The sequence below is a fragment of the Diadema antillarum genome, unplaced genomic scaffold, assembly GCF_040938485.1.
Source record: "Diadema antillarum isolate AM-2024a unplaced genomic scaffold, OU_Dant_1.0 scf00000143, whole genome shotgun sequence".
Classification (NCBI taxonomy): Eukaryota; Metazoa; Echinodermata; class Echinoidea; order Diadematoida; family Diadematidae; genus Diadema; species Diadema antillarum.
In genome coordinates this window covers 2,745,385-2,769,948 of record NW_027271032.1, presented here as the reverse complement: position 1 = coordinate 2,769,948, position 24,564 = coordinate 2,745,385, and the positions used below count along the sequence as shown (strand labels likewise).

Sequence of the window (24,564 nt, the reverse complement as noted above, 5' to 3'; positions counted from 1 at the left end):
ACCTGGCAAACCAGGTTCCCATAGCGTTACTTCACGCATGGAAACCTGGTATACCAGGTTCCGAAAATGTAGAAAAGAGTGTCTGCATTTGTGGCCTAAATTCATAATAAATTGTCCAAATGCTGACCAGAAAAATTACTTTGAGACTGCAGTTTCTTCCATCAATCTGTTCTTTTTCTCTATTAAAACTGCAAGTGTTTTGTCTAATTTGCCTTTTCCAGCGTAGTAGTGCCCTTCTTTTGCCATAAAACTTGTATGACGACATACATTGCAATCAAGGCTGAGCTCACTAGATTTTAACTTTGGCTGACAATATTCAGGCGCCCTTATAGTACATAACAAAAGAGTTAAGCACACGCTCTAATCATATTTCATATCCCACTGATATTTTGCATTGTTCGATGGCAAACACAGTTGACCATAGAAAGGGGATACTCGTACTGCCTAACTGGTTTCACACAGGCGGATTATCAAGCTCAACCTGTCCGCTCTTCGTCGACAGGCAAAAGGAATCTCGTTTGGGGGGGGGGGGGGAGTAAAAGTTCTCAGAATAATAAGTGAGGAACAAGTTAATTTCTTCAAAATATATTTCAGGGTTACAAATTACTTATTCTTTGAAATGGACCTGCAACACTTTTCATACTTTGGGAAATTGCAGTTTCCTTGAATCCAGATACAGGCAAAATTCACTTCGTACAGCTTGTTGCTAAAGCCCAATTAAAGTCGTTTCTCCATGATTTGTCCATAGATTCACATCAGCAGGTTTGGTCGCAATCTCATCTGATTGAGAAATCTCCTTGAGAAATCTGTGTGTTCAGTTCAGTTCATTGTAACTTTGATCAAGAGAGATTATCCAACATCACTTCATCTTGACACTGTGTACATCTCCCAACAATGATGGTGCAGGACATGGAATCATGTCGCAAACCAAGAGACGCCAGCATTCCTCAGAGTCGCGAGGGCGAACCTCCTGCCACCAGTATCGTCTCTCCAGTGATGTAGCTGGCATCGTCTGACGACAGGAAAGAGACGATTCCCCCGATTTCATCTGGAACCCCAGCTCTATTGAGAGAAATTGAAAATGCAGGATATAATTCAAACCAGCTTAAATTTGATTAGCAATTCCAGCTGATGAACAACATATCAAATGGTATCTTGTAAATGTCTATGGAAGAAAACTGCTACACAAAAGATACAACCGTTGTAGTTTATGTAGCAGTGGTATGGAAAATGCAAAGAAAATTGTGATGCAACACGAGAAAAATTATTCCCAAAACGCACATGCCTATCCTGTTTGCTCACAGAAGACAAGCATGATACATATTAACTCTATACATCTACCCTGATATTGGAAATTTTCACATCTCAGTGTTAGCAATCAATTCTCTACCATCGTTTGGATTTATGAAGTGTGAATGGAAACAAACAGAATGGTAGTACATGTACTTTCATTATATTGGACGTGAAATAACACCATTTATACAGGCCTTGATATGTTTTTGTACCCTCACTATTTTCCATTGATCTGCACAGATATCAATCAGCCCCTCCCCTTCTCTTTACAAATATCAAAAGGAAAAACATGAAACAATTTCAGAAGTTGATATGTTTAAATGGCCTCACTATTTTTCCTTGAATTGAATGCAAATATTCAATGAATATTCCTTCCATCAAATAGTTACACTGTAATAATCTAGCGATGGCTTTCAGAGAAAAGAGATTATAGTTATTAAATTATTGACCAAAAATAAAACTTACATTTCATAAACTTACATTTCATATTGCTTTGTGTTTATTGAGTTGGTAACCTCATTACCTCAATTACTTTGCATATATCAGTGTGACTACTACCACTATGAATCGTGATCAATAGTGGTAAACATGTAAAACTCCGAAAATTCCAAACAATTATTGTTTTAGGTCCGATTTTTATAAACTTTAACCTCTGTTAGTTTGACCTGATTTCAGTGATTTGATTGGATCTTGTGGTATCCACTTAAACATGGCATAGAACTGAGCTTCGAATGAATGCCTCATCAGTGAATTACGACATTTGTATTTGTTTCTGAGGGATCTCTGGAGTTTGTCTCATCTCCATTTTACAGTCAACTTGATGAAGACTGCCCTCTATATCTCAAATGAACAAAATCCAATTATGCGTAATTATGTAAGATCACATATGCAACATACTTTACAGTCGCACTGATTCCAAACAAGTAGAGAAGAGAAGGTTTGGCAAGTACACCACTCACAAACCTTATGTTTGTACTCAGTCCCTTGTGCATTTAGGTCTTTATATGATGACCCTATGAACTTTAGGCATAAGATCCACTTGCTATTGTTACGCCATATGAAAGCTTCCAAATCAAATATTAGTTTCAGGTTTATGGAGTGGATGCTTGACCTTGGTCATATCTATTTGGAAGCAGATTTCAACACTGAATATTGACTCAAAACATGCAGCAAGATGTATAACGTTTGTGCTGTGATTTGATTACAGAGACACAAAATGTATTTCTAGTCCTTCTATTCATGCAAAGTCAACTGGCACGTGAAAACAATATTGATCATCTGATAATTAGAGAACATACACCTGGGCACACGAACACAATATTAAATCATAAATTCAATGATTCCTAAAAAAAGTCTTTACAACAGACTAACAACAAACTGAAGCAATCAATCAAATGACCTTTGGACTCTTTGTGGAGAGCAAAACAAATTGGCAATTTCAGGAGCACAGTAGCTTTGGAATGAAAACACTGAGGCATAGCACCATATGTGATGGGTATAGCAGTTGCCATATCTGGCCAGTGACAATTGATAGGAATGAGGTATTTCCATGGATTAAAATTTGTCCTTGAAAGAGATCAGGAACCAAGAGCTCCTTGGATTATTGTCATTTTTAAGAGCTCCAAAGACTACTATAATTCTTAGATACTGGAGTGTATCTGAAAAAAACATTTAGCAATCAAAGATGAATTTACTGCAGGACACAGTAATCTTACAGAAAAGTATCAAATCATGACCTGAATGAGTTTAAAATCAACAGTCAATGAAATTAGATGAGCAATTATGTTGATGAATCATTAAGAAATAAAAACAAACAAACAAAAAAGATTGATTCTATGTCCATGTGATCATGTCTCACTGTGCACCTCATTTTTAAAGCCCCAGTATGGCTTGTGGAAGAAAAAAAAAATCATACACTACTAATGTTTCAACATTATTTCATGATGGTTAAATACTGAAGGTCAATGCAAAACAAATTATTGGGGAAAAAGCAGATTGGTGATTTAAAACTTTATGATCCTTCAGTCTCTTGTCTATCCTGTTTAAAAGCAAAAAGCCTTTTGTGAAGGTGTCTTATATTTGTTTGAAGTTGGTCAACAAACTTAATCCCACAGAAGACGCTCATTTTTTGTATTAATATCAGAGTATTCTTGACTATTAAACTTGTGACAGTTTCTCCATCGAAGGCAGACTGGGAATTAAACAAAAACACAGGTTACTCTATGTAACATTTATATGTCTTGGTTTACTAGGTATTTCCTGAGGCAGGCCAAATCTGAAAAGATGTGAACAAGTATACCTCACAAAGACACCACAAAGAAGGGTCAGACATTTGATAAGGTACGTGACCTCATATATTCTATGACCAGGAGATGGTATCATAGACAGTAAATACCAAGGGGAGAAATCCAGATATAGGAACTGACTTTTCTCAAGTCGTACACTACTTCACATTTCATCAACATTAAAGTAGTCTGCCTTCTGCTAGTAGAACACCAATGTCACTACAGATGAATAATCAGTCGGAATGAAAAAAACAAAAACAAGAATCCAACCATTCTACATCCTATCTCCCCCCCCCCCTCAAAAAAAAAAGAAAAAAAAAGAAATGACAGATTCACATTATTCATGACTAATCAAGATTATACACATGTCTGAGGGAAAGACTGCTTCTTTGTCTTCTTAATTTGAGATAGAGCTCATTTCATAATTTTCATTGGTATACTGCACAGTGTATAAGAGAGTTTTTCATGACCCTACCTTTTCATAGGTATGTTGCTCAGTGCCAACTTGGTGTTTTCCTCTGTTGAAAATAACTGATGGAGTAAAGACAGAAATGCAGAAATGCAGTTTAACTCTTTATCATTGTGTTCTCAACACAGGCAAATAATAGTCCATAATTAAACAGCTGAACAGAAAGTTTACTCTATGTTCTACAGTTGACCATAATGAAAAGCAGAAAGTCAAACAAGCAGAACTTCGAAATTTGCAGAAGAAACAGAAAAGTCAGGGAATTCTATAGGGCTAACATATTTTCATCTGTTATTTTAGTCACAATAACATATACAAATCATATGATGTGATGTTGTCATACATAACTCTCCTAATGGGCTTTAGACTAAATACATGATTTGTTTTCCTTTTGGTAATGATATATCTATTACACAGCTACCCCTTTGAGAGGTCATCATTGTGGAATCTTGAAAATCCAACAATACAATGCCAAGAACACGATTTCTTCTCTTTCTAAAGTAAATAATTTGTGACAACTTGTAAAGAAGCTAATGCAACAAGAGCTATTAGGTAGTAACACTATCTACATAGTTACATATGTTCATGAATATCTCTTTGCATTACTTCTTTTTTTATAAAACCTCTACCAGTCTGTTTTAATATGACTCTATTTCCCAAAATCAATTTGGTCATGAAATTTGAATTTACTTCAAGTCAGAAGCTCACTGAACTCTAGCTGTAATAGCACAGCTCCTCATTTTTCACAGCTCAGTCAAATCTACACACCAGAAATACACATGACACATACACAAATATGCATTTGGGATTTCACTTGGATTTTAAGCTTTCATTCACAAATAGCAATACTCTACCTGTTTCCTTATGAAAGAGCTGAGATTGGAGTAATCCCAAAAAGCGTGTTTCTACTGAGAGCACCTCACATCACCTCGCATCACCGCGAATTTTGTGTCCTGCATCACCTCGTATTTTACGATCACTTGTGCTGTTTCTGCTGAGCGATAAAATACGCGGTAATGCGAGGTGACGTGCAAAATGCGGTGAATCCAGAAGTCACGTATTTTCAGGTCACAGATCGGGTCACCCTGCCTCTGCACTGCCATTTTATGTTAGGCCACTGAATTTTGTTTAGTCTTTCCATTCAAAACGCCCCTCACCAACATTTCCTGCCACTCAGTTACAATGTATTTGGAATCGTTGCAGGTCTAGGGTCTAGTTAATGCTCTCTACGGGCTCTGACATACTAACGTTAGTATTCCAGCGAAAACGAATTAGGGAATCTACAACTTCGAGACGATACGATATTATGGGAAAATGAACGCAGTGTAAAAATCAGAGTATACAGTATGTACCACCTCATGTATTTAGTTGGAGTTGGTACAAAGCATGACGTGTGCGAAACTACGGTCGCTGTGTACACAAGTGTCGGAGTGTGCAATGAACCGATTTGAAAAGCGCGGGGCGAAAGCTCCCAATAATTCGAGACTTCCGGTACACCGCGAATTTCACTACCCGGTGTGTTTCTACTGAGAATCGTCCCTCGCATCACCGCGCATCGACCACCTCATAAGGTGGACGACGGAGCACCTCGCATCACCGTGAATCACCTCGCATCGCCTCGCATCACCGCGAATTTTCATCGCTCAGTAGAAACACGCTCTTACATTCTAAAATGAAGCACATTATGTTAACTTTGATGCTAGCATGTAGTTTCTCAAGAGTGCAATGACCTACATGTAACTGCAAATTTCATGCAAATCACCGTCTTGTCCAGACTGGTAAAATGTGAACAAATTTACATTCAATGAAATTATTGGCAGACTGCCATAAAATGAGACTCACTGCTGAACTGAACTTTGTCTTGACCAGACCAGGTGCCACACAGTTTACCCTGATGTTCATGTCCGAAAGCTGTGGCGTGAGGGCCTTGGTCAGGCCTAGTAAGGCAGTTTTGCTGACTGAGTATGGTCCTAATAACTGTGGTAAAACAAACAAACAAACAAAGTGACAGATAAAATAGATCAACATGTCTTAGATGACAAGAAAAATGTTATCCTTTAGTTCTTCCTTTCAGGATTGTTTACGTTACATTATGTTATGTTACTTTACACTATGTTACGTTATGTTACATAATTCTTTGGGAGACTGGCTTTGTTCTCCAAGTAGGTACTGTATCCTGTAACTCATCATCAATACTACTAATATCCCTGCACTCTATATATAGCACAATGAAACATCAAATGACATACAGTAAAGAGTTACATCATATGAACTGATTTTAAATGAATCAGTTTGCAGTTAAAATGATGTGAAGATATATAAATGGAATAACTAAGATAAGAAATGAATGGAGGAAATTATTGAAAACATGTGGCACATCATTCTCATTTAACATTCTAACCAAACACCAGCATCTGATAGTTTTACAAAGGTATGCAATCTGGCCAAAAGTGTTCGCAAGAATGTCACTGAATCTTATCACAGAGCTAGTCAATGAAATGTTGAAACAAAACAAAACTAGAAATGTCGCTATGGCGACTGGTATGCCTCCGCCATAATGAATGGTTCTCCTAATGGGTCTATAGTACAATGTCTTGACAATGTATGATAGCAGTTTCACATAATTGGCAAAATATTAAAATGACAGGTCAGGTTTGTCACAAATGTGTTGAATGTTCACTTTCCTTGAGCTAAGTTTAATTGGATGAATTGCTATACTGTCTTATTAAATAGTGCAGGTATTTGGGGATTTGAGGATTTGTACCTGACTTTTGACCCTTTTATTAAAGTTTACGGAAGAAGTGAAATTTAGCACTTTCACTCGACCTTAGACCTTTGACCTTTTGGCAAGAAACTTCCAAGAGAATCTCTATTGGGTAATACACGCATACACTAAAGTTTTAAGAAAAGTGCTGCAGGCATTAAAGGACAAGTTCACCTTCATAAACATAAGGATTGAGAAAATGCAACAATATTAGTAGAACACATCAGTGAAAGTTTGAGGAAAATTGGACAATCGATGCAAAAGTTATGAATTTTTAAAATTTTTGTGTTGGAACCGCTGGATGAGGAGACTACTACAGCTTGTAAGTCATATGCGTACAACAGTATAAAGAAAATGTAAAAGAAAATTCAACATATTTTCACTTTTTTCGCATAATAAAAGAGCTCTTGACTTGCCTCTTTCTAAAGGCAGGGGGAATAATATTACCCATAACATTTGTCGGTAACGAGTCAGGGGAATGTGTACTTTTTTCAAAAGATGGCATTTTGTGAAATTCTCTTTATATTTTCCTTATATTGTTGTACGCATGTGACATCTAAGTTATTCATACACTGGAGTAGTCTTCTCATCCAGCGGTTACTGCACAAAAACTTCAAAAATTCATAACTTTTGAACGGATTGTCTGATTTTCCTCAAACTTTCAATGATGTGTTCTAATAATATTGCTACATTATCTCAATCCTTATGTTTATGAAGGTGAACTTGTCCTTTAAATAGATAAGAGGGAAATAGTGACATTTTGATGAGTTGACCTTGACCTTTGACCCATGACCCCTAAATTCCCTAGATGATCACTGCCAGTTAGTACATTCATATGAACTATAAGTAGTTCATGAAGATACCTTGAAATATTTGTGAGATATGGAGAAAAAAGTGAAATTTTAACTTTTCACTGGACCTGTGACCTTTGACCTCATGACCCAAAACTCTCTCTGGTGAATCTTTATTTGGGAGTTCACGTATACACTACGTTTCAAGAAAATACCTTCAGGCATTGCATAGATATGAGGAAATAGTGAGATTTTGAGCATTTGACCTTGACCTTTTGACTTTTGACATCGAGCATGTGCAACCAAAAGTTGATAGGCACAACTTCGTCCACTCATACATACACATGCCAAGTTTCATTAGGATACCTCAAACCACTTTTTAGTTACGCTGTCCACAAAAATTGATTACGGACAGACGGAAGGACGGAAGGGCGGACGGACGGAAGGACAACCCGAAAACATAATGCCTCCAGCGACACTTCGTGGCAGAGGCATAAATATGCATCACAGATTCTTTTTCTCAGCTCACTACCTGGTGCCTCCAAGGACAAAATCTGGCACTTCAGATTGAACTTACCTCAAAGGGCATGAAACCAGCTATGGATGAAACCATGACAATGGACCCACCTCTGCCAACAATAGGAAGAAATAAATAACAAATAATAATAATTCACACACACACACACACACAAAAGTGATATCTTATTTATTCGATGACTGCCAAAAAATTTCAAATAATTTTTTTTTTTTTTTTTAATATCGACCTTCACATTGACTGAAGGCTCCCCACTATAATGAATGCACTGGTCAGCAGACCATGTTTAAAGCATGATAGTATGACTCTTGATAAATGTGTTTACAATATGTGTGTTACACAAAAAGAACATGCCTAATCCACACTGTTGTTGCTGTTCTAACTAATCAGTGGCAGATCCAGGGGGGGGGGGGGGCACTGGGTGCGTGCCCCTCTTTATTGTTTTGTTAAAACAAAAGAAACAAAAAGAAAAATTTTGTAAAGGTGCCTCCCCTTTACAGAATTCCTGGATCCGCCTCTCCTAATGTTATTGTATGAAATGAAATATCAGATGACATGTATGTACAATCCTCAGACATACCAACAAGGCCAGTTTTTCAATGAGGATCCATTTTCCGAGAATTATTTTGTAGAGGATAAACTGGTCCTTGTCGAACAAGGCAGCTGAAAAATAAACTAAACAAAAATAAAAACGAACTCAAGGACTGTTTACATGTGGTCACCTGTGATACTTGAACAACTTTTGTCTCCTATGCCCTTAAATGATTCCTGCCAATTTAATTTACAATTTGACCTCGAGCTTTCAAGAAGATTACAAAAAAAAAAAACAGTAAAAGTTTCTGGATGATGAAATTGTACAGATGAACAATGAGCAATTGCAACAGCATACTTGTGAATTAAATAACTTTCCTGACAAGAGGTTTTATGCAAAGACATGCAGCCTTGGTAGTCTTTTCAGACAAACAGACACACACACACACGCACGCACACACACACATACAGTTCTACCTGGAATCTTGAAATTCTATTCAAGCTGAACTTACCCTCGTTTTACCATATGTGGGACAGCTTCCTTTATCAGAAGAAATGTTGCCTTGACGTTGATATCAAATATCTGTGAGTGAAACACAATATCACACTATCATTAAAAAAACAAAATACAATTGTACTGTTGATAAGAAAGTTTCAACATTCATGCCCACTTAATGTACTGAGACATTAGAATTACTAGAACATGTGCACATTTTCATACTGGTTTTATCACTTTCCTTCCAATAGTCCAGTTCTCCCCCAGTATGTACAATTTCAATGAAAATACTGCACATGTTGACATCAAACACATTGGCATTATGAAAACTCTCTACAGAAACACAATACACACACAAATCAGCACAATTTACAAATCAGCTCAGATTCATTCTAAACTGTATTGATGAAAGCATCATTATGAGAAGTTAGTGAATATTGAGTGCAAAAGTACTGTAGATGTCTTCATGTATACAATGTTGCATGTCATTAACAACTGGGACTTATTATTCAACATGTCACAGAAACAAAAACAGAGCATTACTGTCCAAGTGGTTGCTTTAAGTGATAAAATCATTCTGCCATCATCTCTAAATGAAGTTTTCTTATCTATATCATCCACATCTTACACTTTCAAAACTTTCTTTTAACTCAGATAGACTTCAGCCCTTACCTTGTCCCATGCATCCTCGTTACACTGTATTGAAAACGAAGAGAAATTGAATACAATTACGTGTGTATACAACATTCTAGAAATGCCTGTTTGCCAATATCACATCATACAGATGCTGCAGAATGACAAACACATTGATATATCTTATGAGGAACAAGATAGTAATAATTTGTAAAACAGAGATTAGTTACATGTGAGGCCACTGCATATTGTTCAAAGTATGATGATGGATGTCAAATAAGTTTAGAAGAGCTGACACAAAAATATAGTATGTTAAAAGGTACAATGACACAACGAACTACCTCGTACATAAAAAAATTGAATCAAAGAAACCTAGTTCATGTTTCTCCTACCTGCCTTCATGACTAATGCAACTAGAAATTAACAGCTTTATGTTGCTCAAATTATCATTTATAAAGTAATATTTCTCTCTAGAAGAGGGATAAAACTCTTCTCTAATTTATTCTATCAACATTTTTTTTTGATCACAAAGTCTACTCAAAAAATTGTCAGGCCAATCCTATTATTAAGGTAATGAAATATTATGCTCACAAAATATGTGGCATACAGACTGACTGTGAAAGAATAATCAGTGAAATATAGGAGACAGAATATTACTTCAAAAGATGGATAGCTGCCATTACAGTAACAAGCTGCCAAACACGATTGACAGAAAATTATGCTCATTGCATATTAAACTGTTAAATACAAAGCTCAAACATTGTACTCACATCTAGTATATGGCCAAAGAAAGGGGTTCACTGCAGCATTCGAGACAAGAATATCTATACCTCCTGTTTCCTGTGCCGCCTAGATATTGGGTGGGTTGTTTTTTTTTTTTTTTTTTTTTTTTTTTTTTGGGGGGGGGGGGGAGGAGAACAAAGACCTTGTTTCAAAAATGGAACATCTGCATTCACATAACCACTGTGCATTTATCCTTCTTCTTTTTATCCCAATGAAAGTATTTGAATTCATCTATGAGCCATGGAGAAGTAATCTATGATTATTCTATGAATAGGGTTCTTTTTTCATCTAAAGTAAGCCATCAGAATTACTGTCTTTTTCATTCCATCTAATCCACATAGGAAAAATGTGCCCTAACAACATGTGAAACTGACACTCGAGGCAGAATATGATGATGATGATGATTAGAAGGAGGAGGAGGAGGAAGAAGAAGAAAAAAAAAAGAAGGAAAAGAAAAAGAAGAGAAGAAAACGAAGAAGAAAAAAGTTTAGTATGAAAAGATCTTTGAGGAGAGACTGAATAAATAACCTGCCAATACAATACTTGCAAAAGCAGCCTTTGTAGAAGCTTCATCACATACCCAGGGTGATGACTAATATGTCCTAGCTTAAACTGCAGCGTTCAGGAGTTACAACATGAATCTCACCATTTCTAAAAGTTTGGCCCTGTCCTCCCCTTTCCCAACGTGACACACCAGACCTGTCACATTGAGGTTAGCATCCTTCAGCTCCTGTAGTGCTCTGTCCACGTTGGCCTGCTTGCGACTGCTGATTACCACATGTGCACCTTCTTCCCCTAGTCTCTTAGCAATGGCATATCCAATACTGTGTAGAAAAGAGAAAAATCCAGCATTTTGTTTAGTTTTTGTTTTGTTTTTTGTTTTTTATTTATTTATCTATCTATCCAACTATCTATTTATTTATTCATTTTGTTAGAGACATATGATATGGCACACTGGAAGCACCACTTTGTTGGGTCTTATTTTTGCAAATTCCACAAGGAAAAGTAGAAATTACGCGGATGCGTAAAATATGTCCCCGCCGGAAGTAGCATTTAGTATCAAAATGTACGTATATAGGTCAAAAGATCAAGGTCAAAGGTCAAAGAAGTCAAAGTTCAACATTCTGTGTAGAAGTTTTGAAGCCCTCACCTAGTGCCATCACATAAAGCAAACGGAATCGAAATCCGGTTAGAATGGCGAAGGAGTAGCATTTTGTAGCAAAATGTACAATACAGGTCAAAAAATCAAGGTCAAAGGTCAAAGAAGTCAAAGGTCAAAATTCTGTGTAGAAGTGTTGAAGCCCTCACCTAGTGCCATCACATAAAGCAAACGGAATCGAAATCGGGTTAGAAATGGCGAAGGAGTAGCATTTTGTAGCAAAATGTATGATATAGGTAAAAAAATCAAGGTCAAAGGTCAAAGAAGTCAAAGGTCAAAATTCTGTATAGAAGTTTTGAAGCCCTCACCTAGTGCCATCACATAAAGCAAACGGAATTGAAATCGGGTTAGAAATGGCGAAGGAGTAGCATTTTGTAGCAAAATGTACAATACAGGTCAAAAATCAAGGTCAAAGGTCAAAGAAGTCAAAGGTCAAAATTCTGTGTAGAAGTTTTGAAGCCCTCACCTAGTGCCATCACATAAAGCAAACGGAATCGAAATCGGGTTAGAAATGGCGAAGGAGTAGCATTTTGTAGCAAAATGTATAATATAGGTAAAAAAAATCAAGGTCAAAGGTCAAAGAAGTCAAAGGTCAAAATTCTGTGTAGAAGTTTTGAAGCCCTCACCTAGTGCCATCACATAAAGCAAACGGAATTGAAATCGGGTTAGAAATGGCGAAGGAGTAGCATTTTGTAGCAAAATGTACAATACAGGTCAAAATCAAGGTCAAAGGTCACGACTGAAATTCTGTGTAGAAGTTTCAAAGCTCCCATGTAGTGCTATCATATAAAGCAAACAGAATCAAAATTGGCTCATAAATGACAGAGAAGTAGCAAATTGAAGATTTTGATCACACACGGACGCACACACGGACGGACGGACGGACACACGGACGGACACACGGACACACACACGTACGGAGCCCGTTTCATAGTCCCCTGCTCGAACTCGTTCGGCGGGGACAATAAGCACACTGCAGCTTACAGAATCAACAGAACATAAAGATATTGTTGCCCGTAACAGAAATGCAATGTTTTGTCTCAATGATAAGTATCAAACTTTTCTATTGAAAATGGACATTAAACAATTCTTTTCTGTCCCCTTGTTTTTTCTATTGCTTTATCATTTACTCAATAAACTACTGTAAAACCACAAATTTTTACAAGTATGAAATTTGTGCAAATTTTGCAAGCAGCCAAGATTTGCCCCCCAAAAATGCACATAAAAGTTTTTTTCCTAGGCACAATGCATTGAATGTCAGTAACAATTTGCGAAAGTTTCATGCTGCTAAAAAGTGTCATATGCTACTGGAACCAGCTCCCCACCTGTATGACAGCTGCTTCTTCCCTAGAACAGTTTAGGAAACAGCTGGTTGGGATGGCACTTTTTTACTTGCACAAAGTATGTGTATACACAATGTACACTTGTAACCAACAGCATCAAACAATGCAGCTCAGCACACTAGTTTTCAGCACCGGACAAAGTACAAAAATACTCTGCCCAGAAGTTATTAGTACTTCATCTGGAAGAAGAAGAAGGCTGTCGACTACAATTCACGAAAATTTCATGCCATTAATACTTCTCATATGTATTATAGTAGAGCAGATAAGCCGAAAAATTGTGCAAAATTTGACTAAAGCATGAAACTTTCACCAGTGTTAGCACATGTTATAAGATTCATTTAAGATTGGGAGGTAAGTCTGAATTGACCTCTGATGACCTCCAAAGGTCAATGACCTCAGAATTTGATAAAAATTGATATTTTGCGTCATTGATTAATGTTAAATATGGTAATGATGTACTAAAAACTCATTTTTGTTACAGTGGAATTGTCTTCATGTTCCATAGAACCCTGACAGGTTTCTACCTTTGACCTCTGATGACCGCCAGAGGTCAATGACCTCAAAATTTGATAAAAATTGATATTTTGCGTCATTGATTGATGTTAAATATGGTAATGATGTACTAAAAACTCATTTTTGTTACAGCGGAATTGACAGCGGAATTGTCTTCATGTTCCATAGATCCTTGACAGGTTTCTACCTTTGACCTCTAATGACCTCCAGAGGTCAATTATTGACCTCAAATTATCAGAATTTTGATATTTGGTGCAATTGGTTGATGATAAACATAACGATGTCCTAAAAATTCATTTGTGTGACAACTGAATCGTTTTCCTATTCCTCAGATCAAGGGAAATTATTTACATGGCTCTGCCTTTGACCTCTGAGGACTGTGACAAGTCAATGACCTCAAAATATCAAAATATCGATATTTGATGTATATTCAATGGTTAACTGTATACCTGGTGTGCAATCATGCATTGTGCTATTAGCATTTATACTACATTGTACAAGAAGTGTCTTCTCATTCCACAGAACATTGGTCATTACCCTGTGTATATCCAACTTTGACCTCTAAGGACAATGTGAGGTCAGACTTTTAGAATATCACTAAAAATTTGTGTAGGATTGCAAATATTGATGTTTGGCTTCATTGGTTTAATCCTAAATGTTTAATCATGTACAAATCATGCCTTGACGTTATAATCAAAGTATATATGCACATTCCACAAAGCATTGCTTCATAGTAACAGGTCTCAGGAATGTGAGCGGTCAATTACTTCAGAAATGAAGCTTACGTGTCTTCAGTGATGGCAGTGACCTCAAATATAATATTTATGTTTGGGTTAGTTATGCAGACTAGCTTGCATGAAATTATGTGCAACATTATCCAATTTGCACAGGACAAAATTTGTATGCTTAAACATGGAAGGTGGGGAGAGGAGTACCATATTTTGGGTTGATGCTTAATAGTTTGTGAACAGGCATATGGCAAAGTCCCTTGAACTGGATGAAAGGGTGACAGATGATAACCAGAAAACAACAGGCCCACCTCATCAGATGTACGTCACGAGTAAAACAACCCGAGTCGTACAGCCCGTGAGTTACGCAGCCCACGAGTCATACATCCCGTGACCTAAATACTATACTAGTAGATGAACAAGGTCAATGAGCTCGACATCAAATATAATAGGCCCACAAGCTGTGCGGTCCGCGAGCTCGACACTCGAGGAAAACAAGGCCCACGAGATTATTATATGTATTACATCAGAAATCTTAATCTATTCAGTGTAGGTCTTGTGGACCTCCCCCTCCCCCTCCCCCCCCCCCCCCCCCCCCCCCCCCCATGTGTCAGACTCTTATGGGCCTGGTTTGCCTAAGTGTCAAGCTCATGGGCAATGCTACCTAGTTTCGAGCTGGCGGGCCTGTGTTGGTCAGTGTCAAGCTCGTGGGCTGTATGGTTTCGGTGCATGACTCATGGTCCTGGAGCATACAGTGACGTCATGGACCATCTGGAAAGCGACATACTGTGAGGCATAATATGCATTCCACATGAAGCAACCCTGTGTCTTGCAACTTGCTATTGTCATCCAATTAAGTTTGGGTCATTACGTCAGGAAATTTTGGGCATTTTTTCAATGACCTGTTTAGGAACCTCAATTCCAAATAGGAGTGGAACTACTATTTACTCCAATTGTCTTCTTTATGCTCGATACTCCTTAACACTTGGGCCTGGCCAAGAGTTGTGCCCCCATGCCCAAATATTGGTTGTTTACAGTATGCCGCCATCCGATTGCATCCAAAATGTGAATCAGGGTACGCTGGCAGAGGGTAATATCACCTGCATGATCCGGTTAAGACTCTCTGCCAGCAAGTGATGATTCAGTGTAACCTGCTGAAATTGGTCTAGATCTATACCCTCGATCTCTTTCAAGACAGGGCAGCATCTGCGTCTTCAGTGAAGCACGCGATCGGCACACAGATCTCCTCCACGAATAAACTGGATAGACATCCTGAGGTCAGACCAGCGTTCTTATAGGTGCACAGCCACTGTATGCGATCATCAGAGTCTTCCAATGGCAATATCTGAACAGTTTGGGTGAAGGCAAGCTTGTCTCTATGATGAGTGCATTGCACATAGAGTACAGGATGCACGAGATGATAAGAAAGCTTCTTTTTGACTCGCGGGATAGGCTACAAGCCTTTCTCAGGCAGAGGTTCTGAATTATTGGGTCGTGCTCAGTCTGCACATAATGAGCTGAATACCATATCAAGTATACGTGTGTAATGATTGTGTGTAATGATATGGGAAAAATGAATGGAAAAATCAAAGTACATGTTTATGTATTCTACGTGGAATCTGTTCCTGTCTGTTGTCTTGGAAGAAATGCATCAATCTTGGTATGTTTTTGTTTACTATTTTCCCTCTCCATCACAAGCATATAATTATGGAACGTGTTGATCAAAGTTTTTGTGATGTCGGAAAATGCGGGGCTGTATTGCAGGTGGCCTATTGAAGGTGGCCTTCAATTTGTTTTTCACAGTATATTGGCATGTTTAACAGACTGTAACTCACCAAGATGCCCCTTGAAATGTTTGAAAAAAACTTCTGCTTGATTTTACATGAGCGGATGATTATCAGTTGTCTTTCTGCTTTTTCATCTTGTGTGAAATAAAGTATTGTTTCTCTTCAAAAGATAGCATGCCAATATTAATCTGCACTTACTGTTGGTGCTCTATCGGCCCTATAAGACATTCAAACCCACCTTCTTCCTAGACATCCGTAGGCGTTGTGGTGTCGAGCGGGATCTGAATATCTCTCATGAAGCGAGACTTCTCTTTTCTTTTCTTTTCTTTTCTTTTCTTTTCTCCACTAACAATGTGAAACAAAGATATCCGTAGGCGTTGTGGTATGAAGACGTGGGAGAGCGAGACTTCTCTTCTCTTTTCTTTTCTTTTCCCCACTAACAAACAAGTTTAGCAGGAAACATAGAAGCCTTAGTACGTACTGTTTACATTTCCCATCACATGCTTTTAACATCGGAATTTTCATGTACACATTTTGCCTGGAAAAGAATTACCAAGAACTTTTCAACACAATACATGTTCAAAAGAAGCCATTTGGTTCATATATAATTCACTCGACAGAGTGATTTGTAGGGGCCTACTTATCACTGTCCACGTACTCGAACAGTTTTCGCTAAAGATACAAGTATGTTTACAAGACTGCAAACAGTAGAATGATTTGCCCCTTAAGATATCAGACTACTACATCTCTTGAAATGTCTTCAAACATAAATGAAAGTCATTCCTCTCAAACGATTACTCTCGGTCGACGAATGAGGTCCTCGTCTGCATGTCATTGTCGATCTCGCCAGTGTGACTGGGCCGTCCGTTGAGCGGTCTGCCGTCACGCTCTCAGTAGGCCCATTCTCTTCGTCACCATCACTCTCCACTTTGTATCAGTCTGACAGGGCGCTTCAACATCTCCATCTCCGATGACACCAGTTGACTATTTGGAGTTTGTAATTGCACTCTAAATTGGCGTAAACTAAAGTTTTGTGTTATCGTGACTCATAGTTTTTCCTACTGTCCTGCTGCTCGCCGGTTCAGTCATGACAGTCAGATCCTCATCACATTCACAGCGTAGGTCGATGGTGCATTCAGCGTCGATAAAGATTAGTTGGTTGACTTGGAGGGGGGGGGGCATGATGTACCAAGAAAGTGGAACTCCTGACTTTATCCCTGTGGTCTCCAACTATTCTCAAAGTTCCTCAAAATTCTCTCAAAATCCTCAAAACTCTGCACATTTTGCTTCACTACACAGCGTGAAGCCGCTTCCACTGTGCTTGCCACTCTAACTGATTTCTCGGCTGAGACTTGTTTTTTTTTATAACTAATTTACTAACAAACTTCCTTTCCCTAAAGCATTTCATTGGCTCAATCTTATATTGGGGTGTGGCGTTCACTAGAAATTAATTCCTTACTGGTCAAATGTTCAATTTGCTCCTCCTATCCGTTTCTGTGAAAACTCAAGTTTCTATGATTCATCTCATTTTCTGATTAACTCGCCCACTGTCTTTTAGTTTCTTCATTCACTTGTTCTCTGTAACCACTGGTAAAGACTTTATTGTTTCTTGGATATCAAAATGATAAACCAAATGAATATGAGTGTCCTTATGGCAACCAGCGTCATCGTTGTTCTGGGTCATTATCCCTGAATTTTTCTTTGGAGTTCCTGTTTTGACCCACTCCACTAAACAATAAATGCTAAAATAGAGGGATAAATTCTGACAGGAGGGCCACCTTCCAGCTCAGAGGGTCATTTATGTTTGGGGATCAGAGGGCAAAAACACGTCATCACGTCATTCTCCGTAATTTGGCGCGGGGCTTTGGGGACGGAGAGCGCTGACCACTAGCGGGGAAAGTAGCCAACATCAAACTTATAAATTCCTATGACCATAGACTTTTCGTGGAAGAGGTGGTTTTGACAAAAAAAAAAAGAAGAAAGGAAATAGCTGGAAGGAAGATAAACGGTTTCATAAACTAAAGAAGGGGAAAAGACTGAGCATATATTGACCTCACAGGGTGTCTAGGAAAACGACTGCAGTGTTCTGTTTTCTTTTACTCTCTATCCTATTCTATTCTATTCTATTCTATTCTATTCTTTATCATAAACATGTGCTAGTAGCCATCTGGGCTACAATTGTGTTTGTTTTGTACATCCTCTAAAGGTCACCTGAGGTCAAAGGTAGAGCCCTATCTGTGCTCTTTGGAATAATGAAGACAATTTCTTGTAAAACAGGTATGCTTGTTTTGTACATCTTAACCATGTTTATCATTAACTAATGACACCACGTGCTACAGATCAATATTATGATATTTTGAGGTCGTTGACCTCTAAAAGGTCACCAGAGGTCAGAGTTAGAAACCTGTCTTTGCTCTTTGGAATATGAAGACAGTTTCATTGCAAAACAGATATGCTTGTTTTGCACATCTTAACCATGTCTATCATTAAGTAATAACATCACAGATCAATATTATGGTATTTTGAGGTCATTGACCTCTAAAGGTCATCAGAGGTCAAAGGTAGAAACCTGTCAATGCCCTGTGGAATCAAAAGATTTGTAGTACAAATGCATATTCAGTGCAGCGTAACCACGATCTAAGCCTATCATTCACAAATGCCTCCAAACATCAATATTCTGATATTTAAAGTTCATTGACCTCTGGAGGTCATCAGAGGTCAAATCAGACTTACATCCCGATCTTAAAATGAATCTTGTGGTATGTACTAACACTGGTGAAAGTTTCATACTTTAGTCAAATTTTGCACAATTCTCATGATTTTGAGGGCTTAACCGCTCTACTATTAGGAGTCAGGAGTTTCTTTTCACCCCCTCTCTTTCTCTGTCTCTTTATTGCCTAAATAATGTGACACTCACTTCCCTCATTGTTCTTATTACCTCCGCCAAGGTTTCATTACCATTGGTTTGTTCGTTGGTTTGTTCGTTTGTTAGTTTGTCCGTGTGCAAAATAACTCAAAGAGTAGTTAACGGATTGGGATGAAACTTGCAGGAAAGGTTTAGAATGATACAAGTAACAGATGATCAAATTTTGGTAGTGATCCGAGAATTTTGGGGGAATTTATGAAGAATTTTGATATTTTGGCAGGTAGGGTCGATGAACTTGGGAGTCCAGGCTGCACGTATTTGAGGTTTGCATGCACGCACTAAAGTGCGTGCTCTAGTTTCTGCTAGGGCGAGGCGCGCCATGCAGCTGAGGATTTATGACGTAACAAAGGCTTCTATATTGGGAAATCAGGCAATGTATGGATGGAAATCACTGATCTATGGAAGAACAAGATCAGTGGTGGAAATGAGCTGCAGGCTTGGCAGAGGTCTGTACTCTCAGAGTGCTTCTCTTGCTTTTCTTAATGTTTCCTTGTTGTTACACAGTACTGTAAAGCAGAATAGCAAGTATCAGGATCAAATGAGATGATTTTTTTTCTCCTTTTTTGTGTTCATACAATAATGGGAATGATTACTAGTATTTGTTTTCTGCTGTTGTTGTGCATTAAGAGGATGTTAGGAACCAGATTCATGCTACAGTGTTATAAATATCTTAATATTTTTTACTTAGTAGGCCTACTAATGACATTTTTAGCTTGTACATACGGCTATGTTGATATTAATTGTTTTTATATTCATATCTCAGAGTATTCAGCTGGTGTGTAATTTGAACTCATTGTGAAACAGTATAAACAGCAATTAGCCTGTTGGCTGGTACAGTTGTATGTTTAACTGTATTTTTTTAAATCAATACACCACTTCAATTCAATTCAAATCAATTCAAATCAATTCGAAAATACAGTTATTTTCAATCTTAACGCATAATATGATTAATAAAGACTTTGATATACAATGTACATATAATATGATGATAAGCTTATAGTACAGTTTCATCCTGTCATATTAGATATAAAAGCAAAATGCTACTGGGTTGTTGTTATATGTTGATGATTTGTGCTTTTGAAGGAAAGTCTAATACATCGACTTTAGATACTACGAGATATTCATACAGCTGCCCTTTCATACAATTACTTCTAGGGTTGGACCTACTACTCATCGACCGCCTAATGTTTATTTGCTTGATAAGAATATTCAACACTGAAATTCATGTAAAAAACTTGACCTACGTGATTGAGAAAATCCAGCTCTATCAAATGCCGTTGTTCCCTTTTTGATTCAAAGTTTCAGTGCAAAAATATCGCCGACGAACTTGCGTGGCCTCGTTTCAGCTCCCCGCGGTAAATCGCGTTATTAGGATCGACCGCTTTTTTGCATTGACAATGCACGCAACCGAGTTGTATTGAACACCATGTTGAACGAAGCTTTTTAGAAGCCTTTTAGAAACTTCCATAGACATGACATTGTGCTGTCATTACGATTCGGTGAAAATATTCATTCAAAATTTTGTCCTTGATTAAAACCATTAATGAACAGTGAATTATTGCGTTTTCCCACACCATCCTCATCTACATTCAAAGCCAATCCATTTTTATGTGCTTTGCGCGCAGAGAAGTGTGCACTAAGTGTTCAGTGCACGAATTATACGCGGTCGGTTTAAAAGAAGGGTGGTCGATATGTAGTAGGGCTACCATCTCGTTCTATTCACATTTGTGGCAGTTGAAAATATGTAGCAGGTCACCTAGCTACAATTACATAGCCTATTACAGGCCTACAATTTCTGGTTACATTGATGCTCCTAGCAGAGCAGATTGTATTTTGCAGATTATAATTTATGTTCCTTTTTCACCATAACCATACAGATTGCATCCCTTTGAATCTACAGTACAAACGAACCTGATCTGAGTGATGATCAAAAGATCCTGACACAAGAAAGCCTAGTAGTAGTATGGTTGGGTGTTCATAATACCGGACACCTAACGTTTTTCTATCAATAGAAACGTGAAATATCTCACAATTTGCCTGAAATTTTACTCACGTGTGGAGAAAATACTCCGGATTCACAAGCGCGCACTGAAAATGCGATCTGAGGTACGCGCTCTTAGATGGCGGCTTCGAACGCGTGGGGTGTCATTTTTTCCGCACTCAGTTGCCCTGCTCATTTCAACCGACCACCCTGACAATACGTATAAAGGGCACTTAAATGCGTTTTTCCGACAGGCCGCTGTTTTTTTTTTCTAGCCGTCATTTTTCCCCCAATAATATTTGAATATATTTTGAATCCTTCGATACTACTTTTGAAGGACTGTTTGATGAATTTGAATTGATTTTCATTAGGAAACTTTTCATCGTAACTGAAATAAATTAGATGAGGCGGTTTGTTTTTTCACATTCATTTCTCGTTTCTGCATCAACTCGTACGGTCGTAGCGGGCGACAAAATGTTTTTGTCATGTGTATACATGTATGTGTAACGTGTGTGCACGATCGTACAAGTGGCGGTGACAATTTTGCGGTCAAAATCGTCAAATTTATTACGGAAGGATACTCTACATCTAACAACGAGTCAGCAAAGGTAGGCCTAGTTATATGTAGTTACACGATAAACCTTATTCGATTTTGCTAAATTTCGGTTATTTAGAGGGAATACTTAGTTGTTTTCGCCACATTTTACTCGGTAGCGTAGCCCAGTGAAGAATCGAACACCGTTGCGCGTAGACCCATGCGTACATTTTCTTTCTGTACGCGCAATGCCATTATAGTGCGCGGTCGGCCGATATGGACCCGGTCGGTGTGTTGAACACCTACCATACTACTACTACTAGTAGTACTGTAGATCTAGTGTGTTTTTTCCATCATAAAAATACACATAAAATGTTATTTCTGTTACTTCACAATTTTATTGTATGTTTTTAAAGTAAAAAGCACTACAAAGATTTCTGGTGTTTTACCTTAATTTCAGACAGTACAACTAAAGTCTGCCTCAGTAGTCAGGTGTCATGTTGTAGAAGAGAGCAATTTCAGAATTTACCGGTACAACCTACTATTACTACTACTACTAACTAGTAAATAGGTCTACCTAGATCTATGTGTTTTTAGATTACAATCTATGAATGATTTTTGCATCTATTCAAATAATATAAAAATCCCTCATCACGACGACGTTTAATAGTATGAGAGTAATGACAATGATCAACAATCGTCAAAGCAAGAGCAGACTGATTTTTGGTTACAGCTGGCTCCCTAGCTCCCTGGTTATAAGGGTCATGCGTGTACACCGCCCCTCCTAATGCGCACTCAAACAGCGTCGGCACTCGTATGAAATATCAAGCAATGTAAACAAAACATTGTGAACGTTATCATAGTGCATATAGAACTACTAGGAAATTATTGAGATAACATGGAAAGATTACCCCTCTGTAGACGCCGTAACAACAGCAACTTTTCCTTCGAGTCGCCTTGAGCTTGTCGCTGCAGCACTTGCCATTCTGAAATTGCTCGTTGACAGCGAACCCGCAGAAAGAAACCTTGTCAAACGCAACATTCTGCTCGCTTTATATGGAGGTCGGTGCCGAAGTTCAGCCGCTGTTCTTGTTGATCGCTGATAACAGAACGAATGAAGAAATTGCAGGTAGGCCTTTCGTACGTGATCGTTCGTACAGGAAAGCAGTACACACACATCCAATCCAAGGTATCTTGTACGTACCGACGTTGTGCCCCCCCCCCCCCCCCCACCCTAGGTCCGAACTTGCAACCACTTGAATGGGGGGGGGGGGGGGGGGGGGAGGGGGGGATTGTCACGGCAGACGTTCATATACAATGTAAAAAGTGACGAATTTCAAGACACTTGAAAACACTTAAAACAGTAATCCCATCTATTTGATGCTGATTTTGTCTTATCTGCTTGAATATTGTCTTGCATCGCAGAGACGTTTTAACATAGTTTATTGGTATAGGCCTAGGCCCTATTGTGTGGTTCGTTGTAGTATTCAAACTTGTCAAGATATAAATAAGTGAATATTATATTAGTACAGGCCTATGGTGGAAGAATGAAATTGAGGACATTTCGAAATGTTTAAGAAAACTGAATTCATGCGTAAATTAAGTAAGTTTAATGCCAGCATCGATAGGCCTAGAATGGCATTCTTTGTTTTTTCTTATCCCACTTCCTTACAAATAGGATACATGCAGGTAATATGAGACTATTAAGCTCATTTGCATAATTGGCATGAAGATGCATACAGAGAAACCCATCAAACTTTGTTTTTGGGAATTAGCAACTATTCATCCTTCCTTTTATATAGCATTTGCACCAATCAAATATTTTTGTTGACAGTTAATATGCAAATTATGACATCATCGCAGAAGTCTCATATTACCTGCATGTGCAGGTAATATGAGACTGTGCATGGTAGACATTGTGTCAATGTTAAAATGACAATTTTATGTCTTAAATTCATGAGTTTTTTCTATTGGTGTTGTTTGACTATTTGATTTTAATAGATAGGCCTATCATATGAATATTATCTAAAACTGAGACAAATAACACAATTTTAAGCCAAAAATTGATTTTAAGCATGAAACGCCATTTTCCGTGTGTTTGTACACAAATCTCAGAAATTCTCAAATTTGACGCCGACATGAGATTTCATTATCGACATGAGATTATTACGTAAAGGTCTTCGGAACACAACACCACTATCCAGATTTTTACAAAATAGGTATCAAATGTTGCACAAAAGTTCAAAGAAAAAAAGATAATCCTGATGGGCATTGTATTATATTTTGTTATTCTTTTGTTAAAAAATGATAAAAACCGCGGAAATATCACACAAAACGTTGAGGCCCCAGTCTTTTTTGGTTAAAACTATGAAAATTGTGAATTCAAATGTTTGAAGTAATCGTGTACAGTATCTAACACATATAAAATAACACTTAAACTGAAGATTATAGCATTAATTTGGCAGCACCCTATCTAAAGTACACAAATATTAATTTACATACATGTTCATATAGTTGTGTGTTGTACTTTGTGATGCATTTTTTATATACTTTGAATATAAAAAACTGTCAGAGAAGAAAATGAGGTATTTTGATGTTGGCTTCTATCTAATTAGGCAAGTCACTTGAAATCAGAGATGTCAATAAAACCTGTCCGCCATATTGACGTCTCATATTACCTGCAGCTTGTTGGGTCTTGTTGGTCCCCTTTGGAGCCATATAACACATATTTAGTACAGTACATAGACCAAAACACACTTTCTTTGGTTAAACCATTCAATGAGCTTACGTAAAATGCAAAGAATTGATTTCACACACAATAACTTTGCTTAAATACACCAGTGTAATTGGTGAAATGTCAAATCTTATATCAAGGCTAAAAAATACTGTAATTTTTACATATCTTGTCAGTATTTGGTGATATTCTCACCACACTTTCAGTCAGCGAGCAGGAAAATCATCAATAACTAAGCACAGTGATGATATAAAACTATAGATGGCGCTATATGCATTTTG

At 37.8% G+C, this 24,564-nt stretch overlaps 1 protein-coding gene across 1 annotated transcript; it reads right to left on the bottom strand.

Moving 5' to 3' along the window:
* Positions 1-729: 729 nt before the first annotated feature.
* Positions 730-22,635, bottom strand: LOC139721465 (dehydrogenase/reductase SDR family member 4-like). Its single transcript, XM_071632782.1, is given in 10 exon segments — positions 730-1,062; positions 4,054-4,109; positions 5,887-6,021; positions 8,177-8,228; positions 9,178-9,248; positions 9,834-9,857; positions 10,565-10,588; positions 10,590-10,643; positions 11,224-11,401; positions 22,461-22,635. Coding segments are annotated over 10 exon segments (840 nt in total). The 5' UTR covers positions 22,592-22,635; the 3' UTR covers positions 730-947.
* Between the last annotated feature and the right edge of the window lie 1,929 nt (positions 22,636-24,564).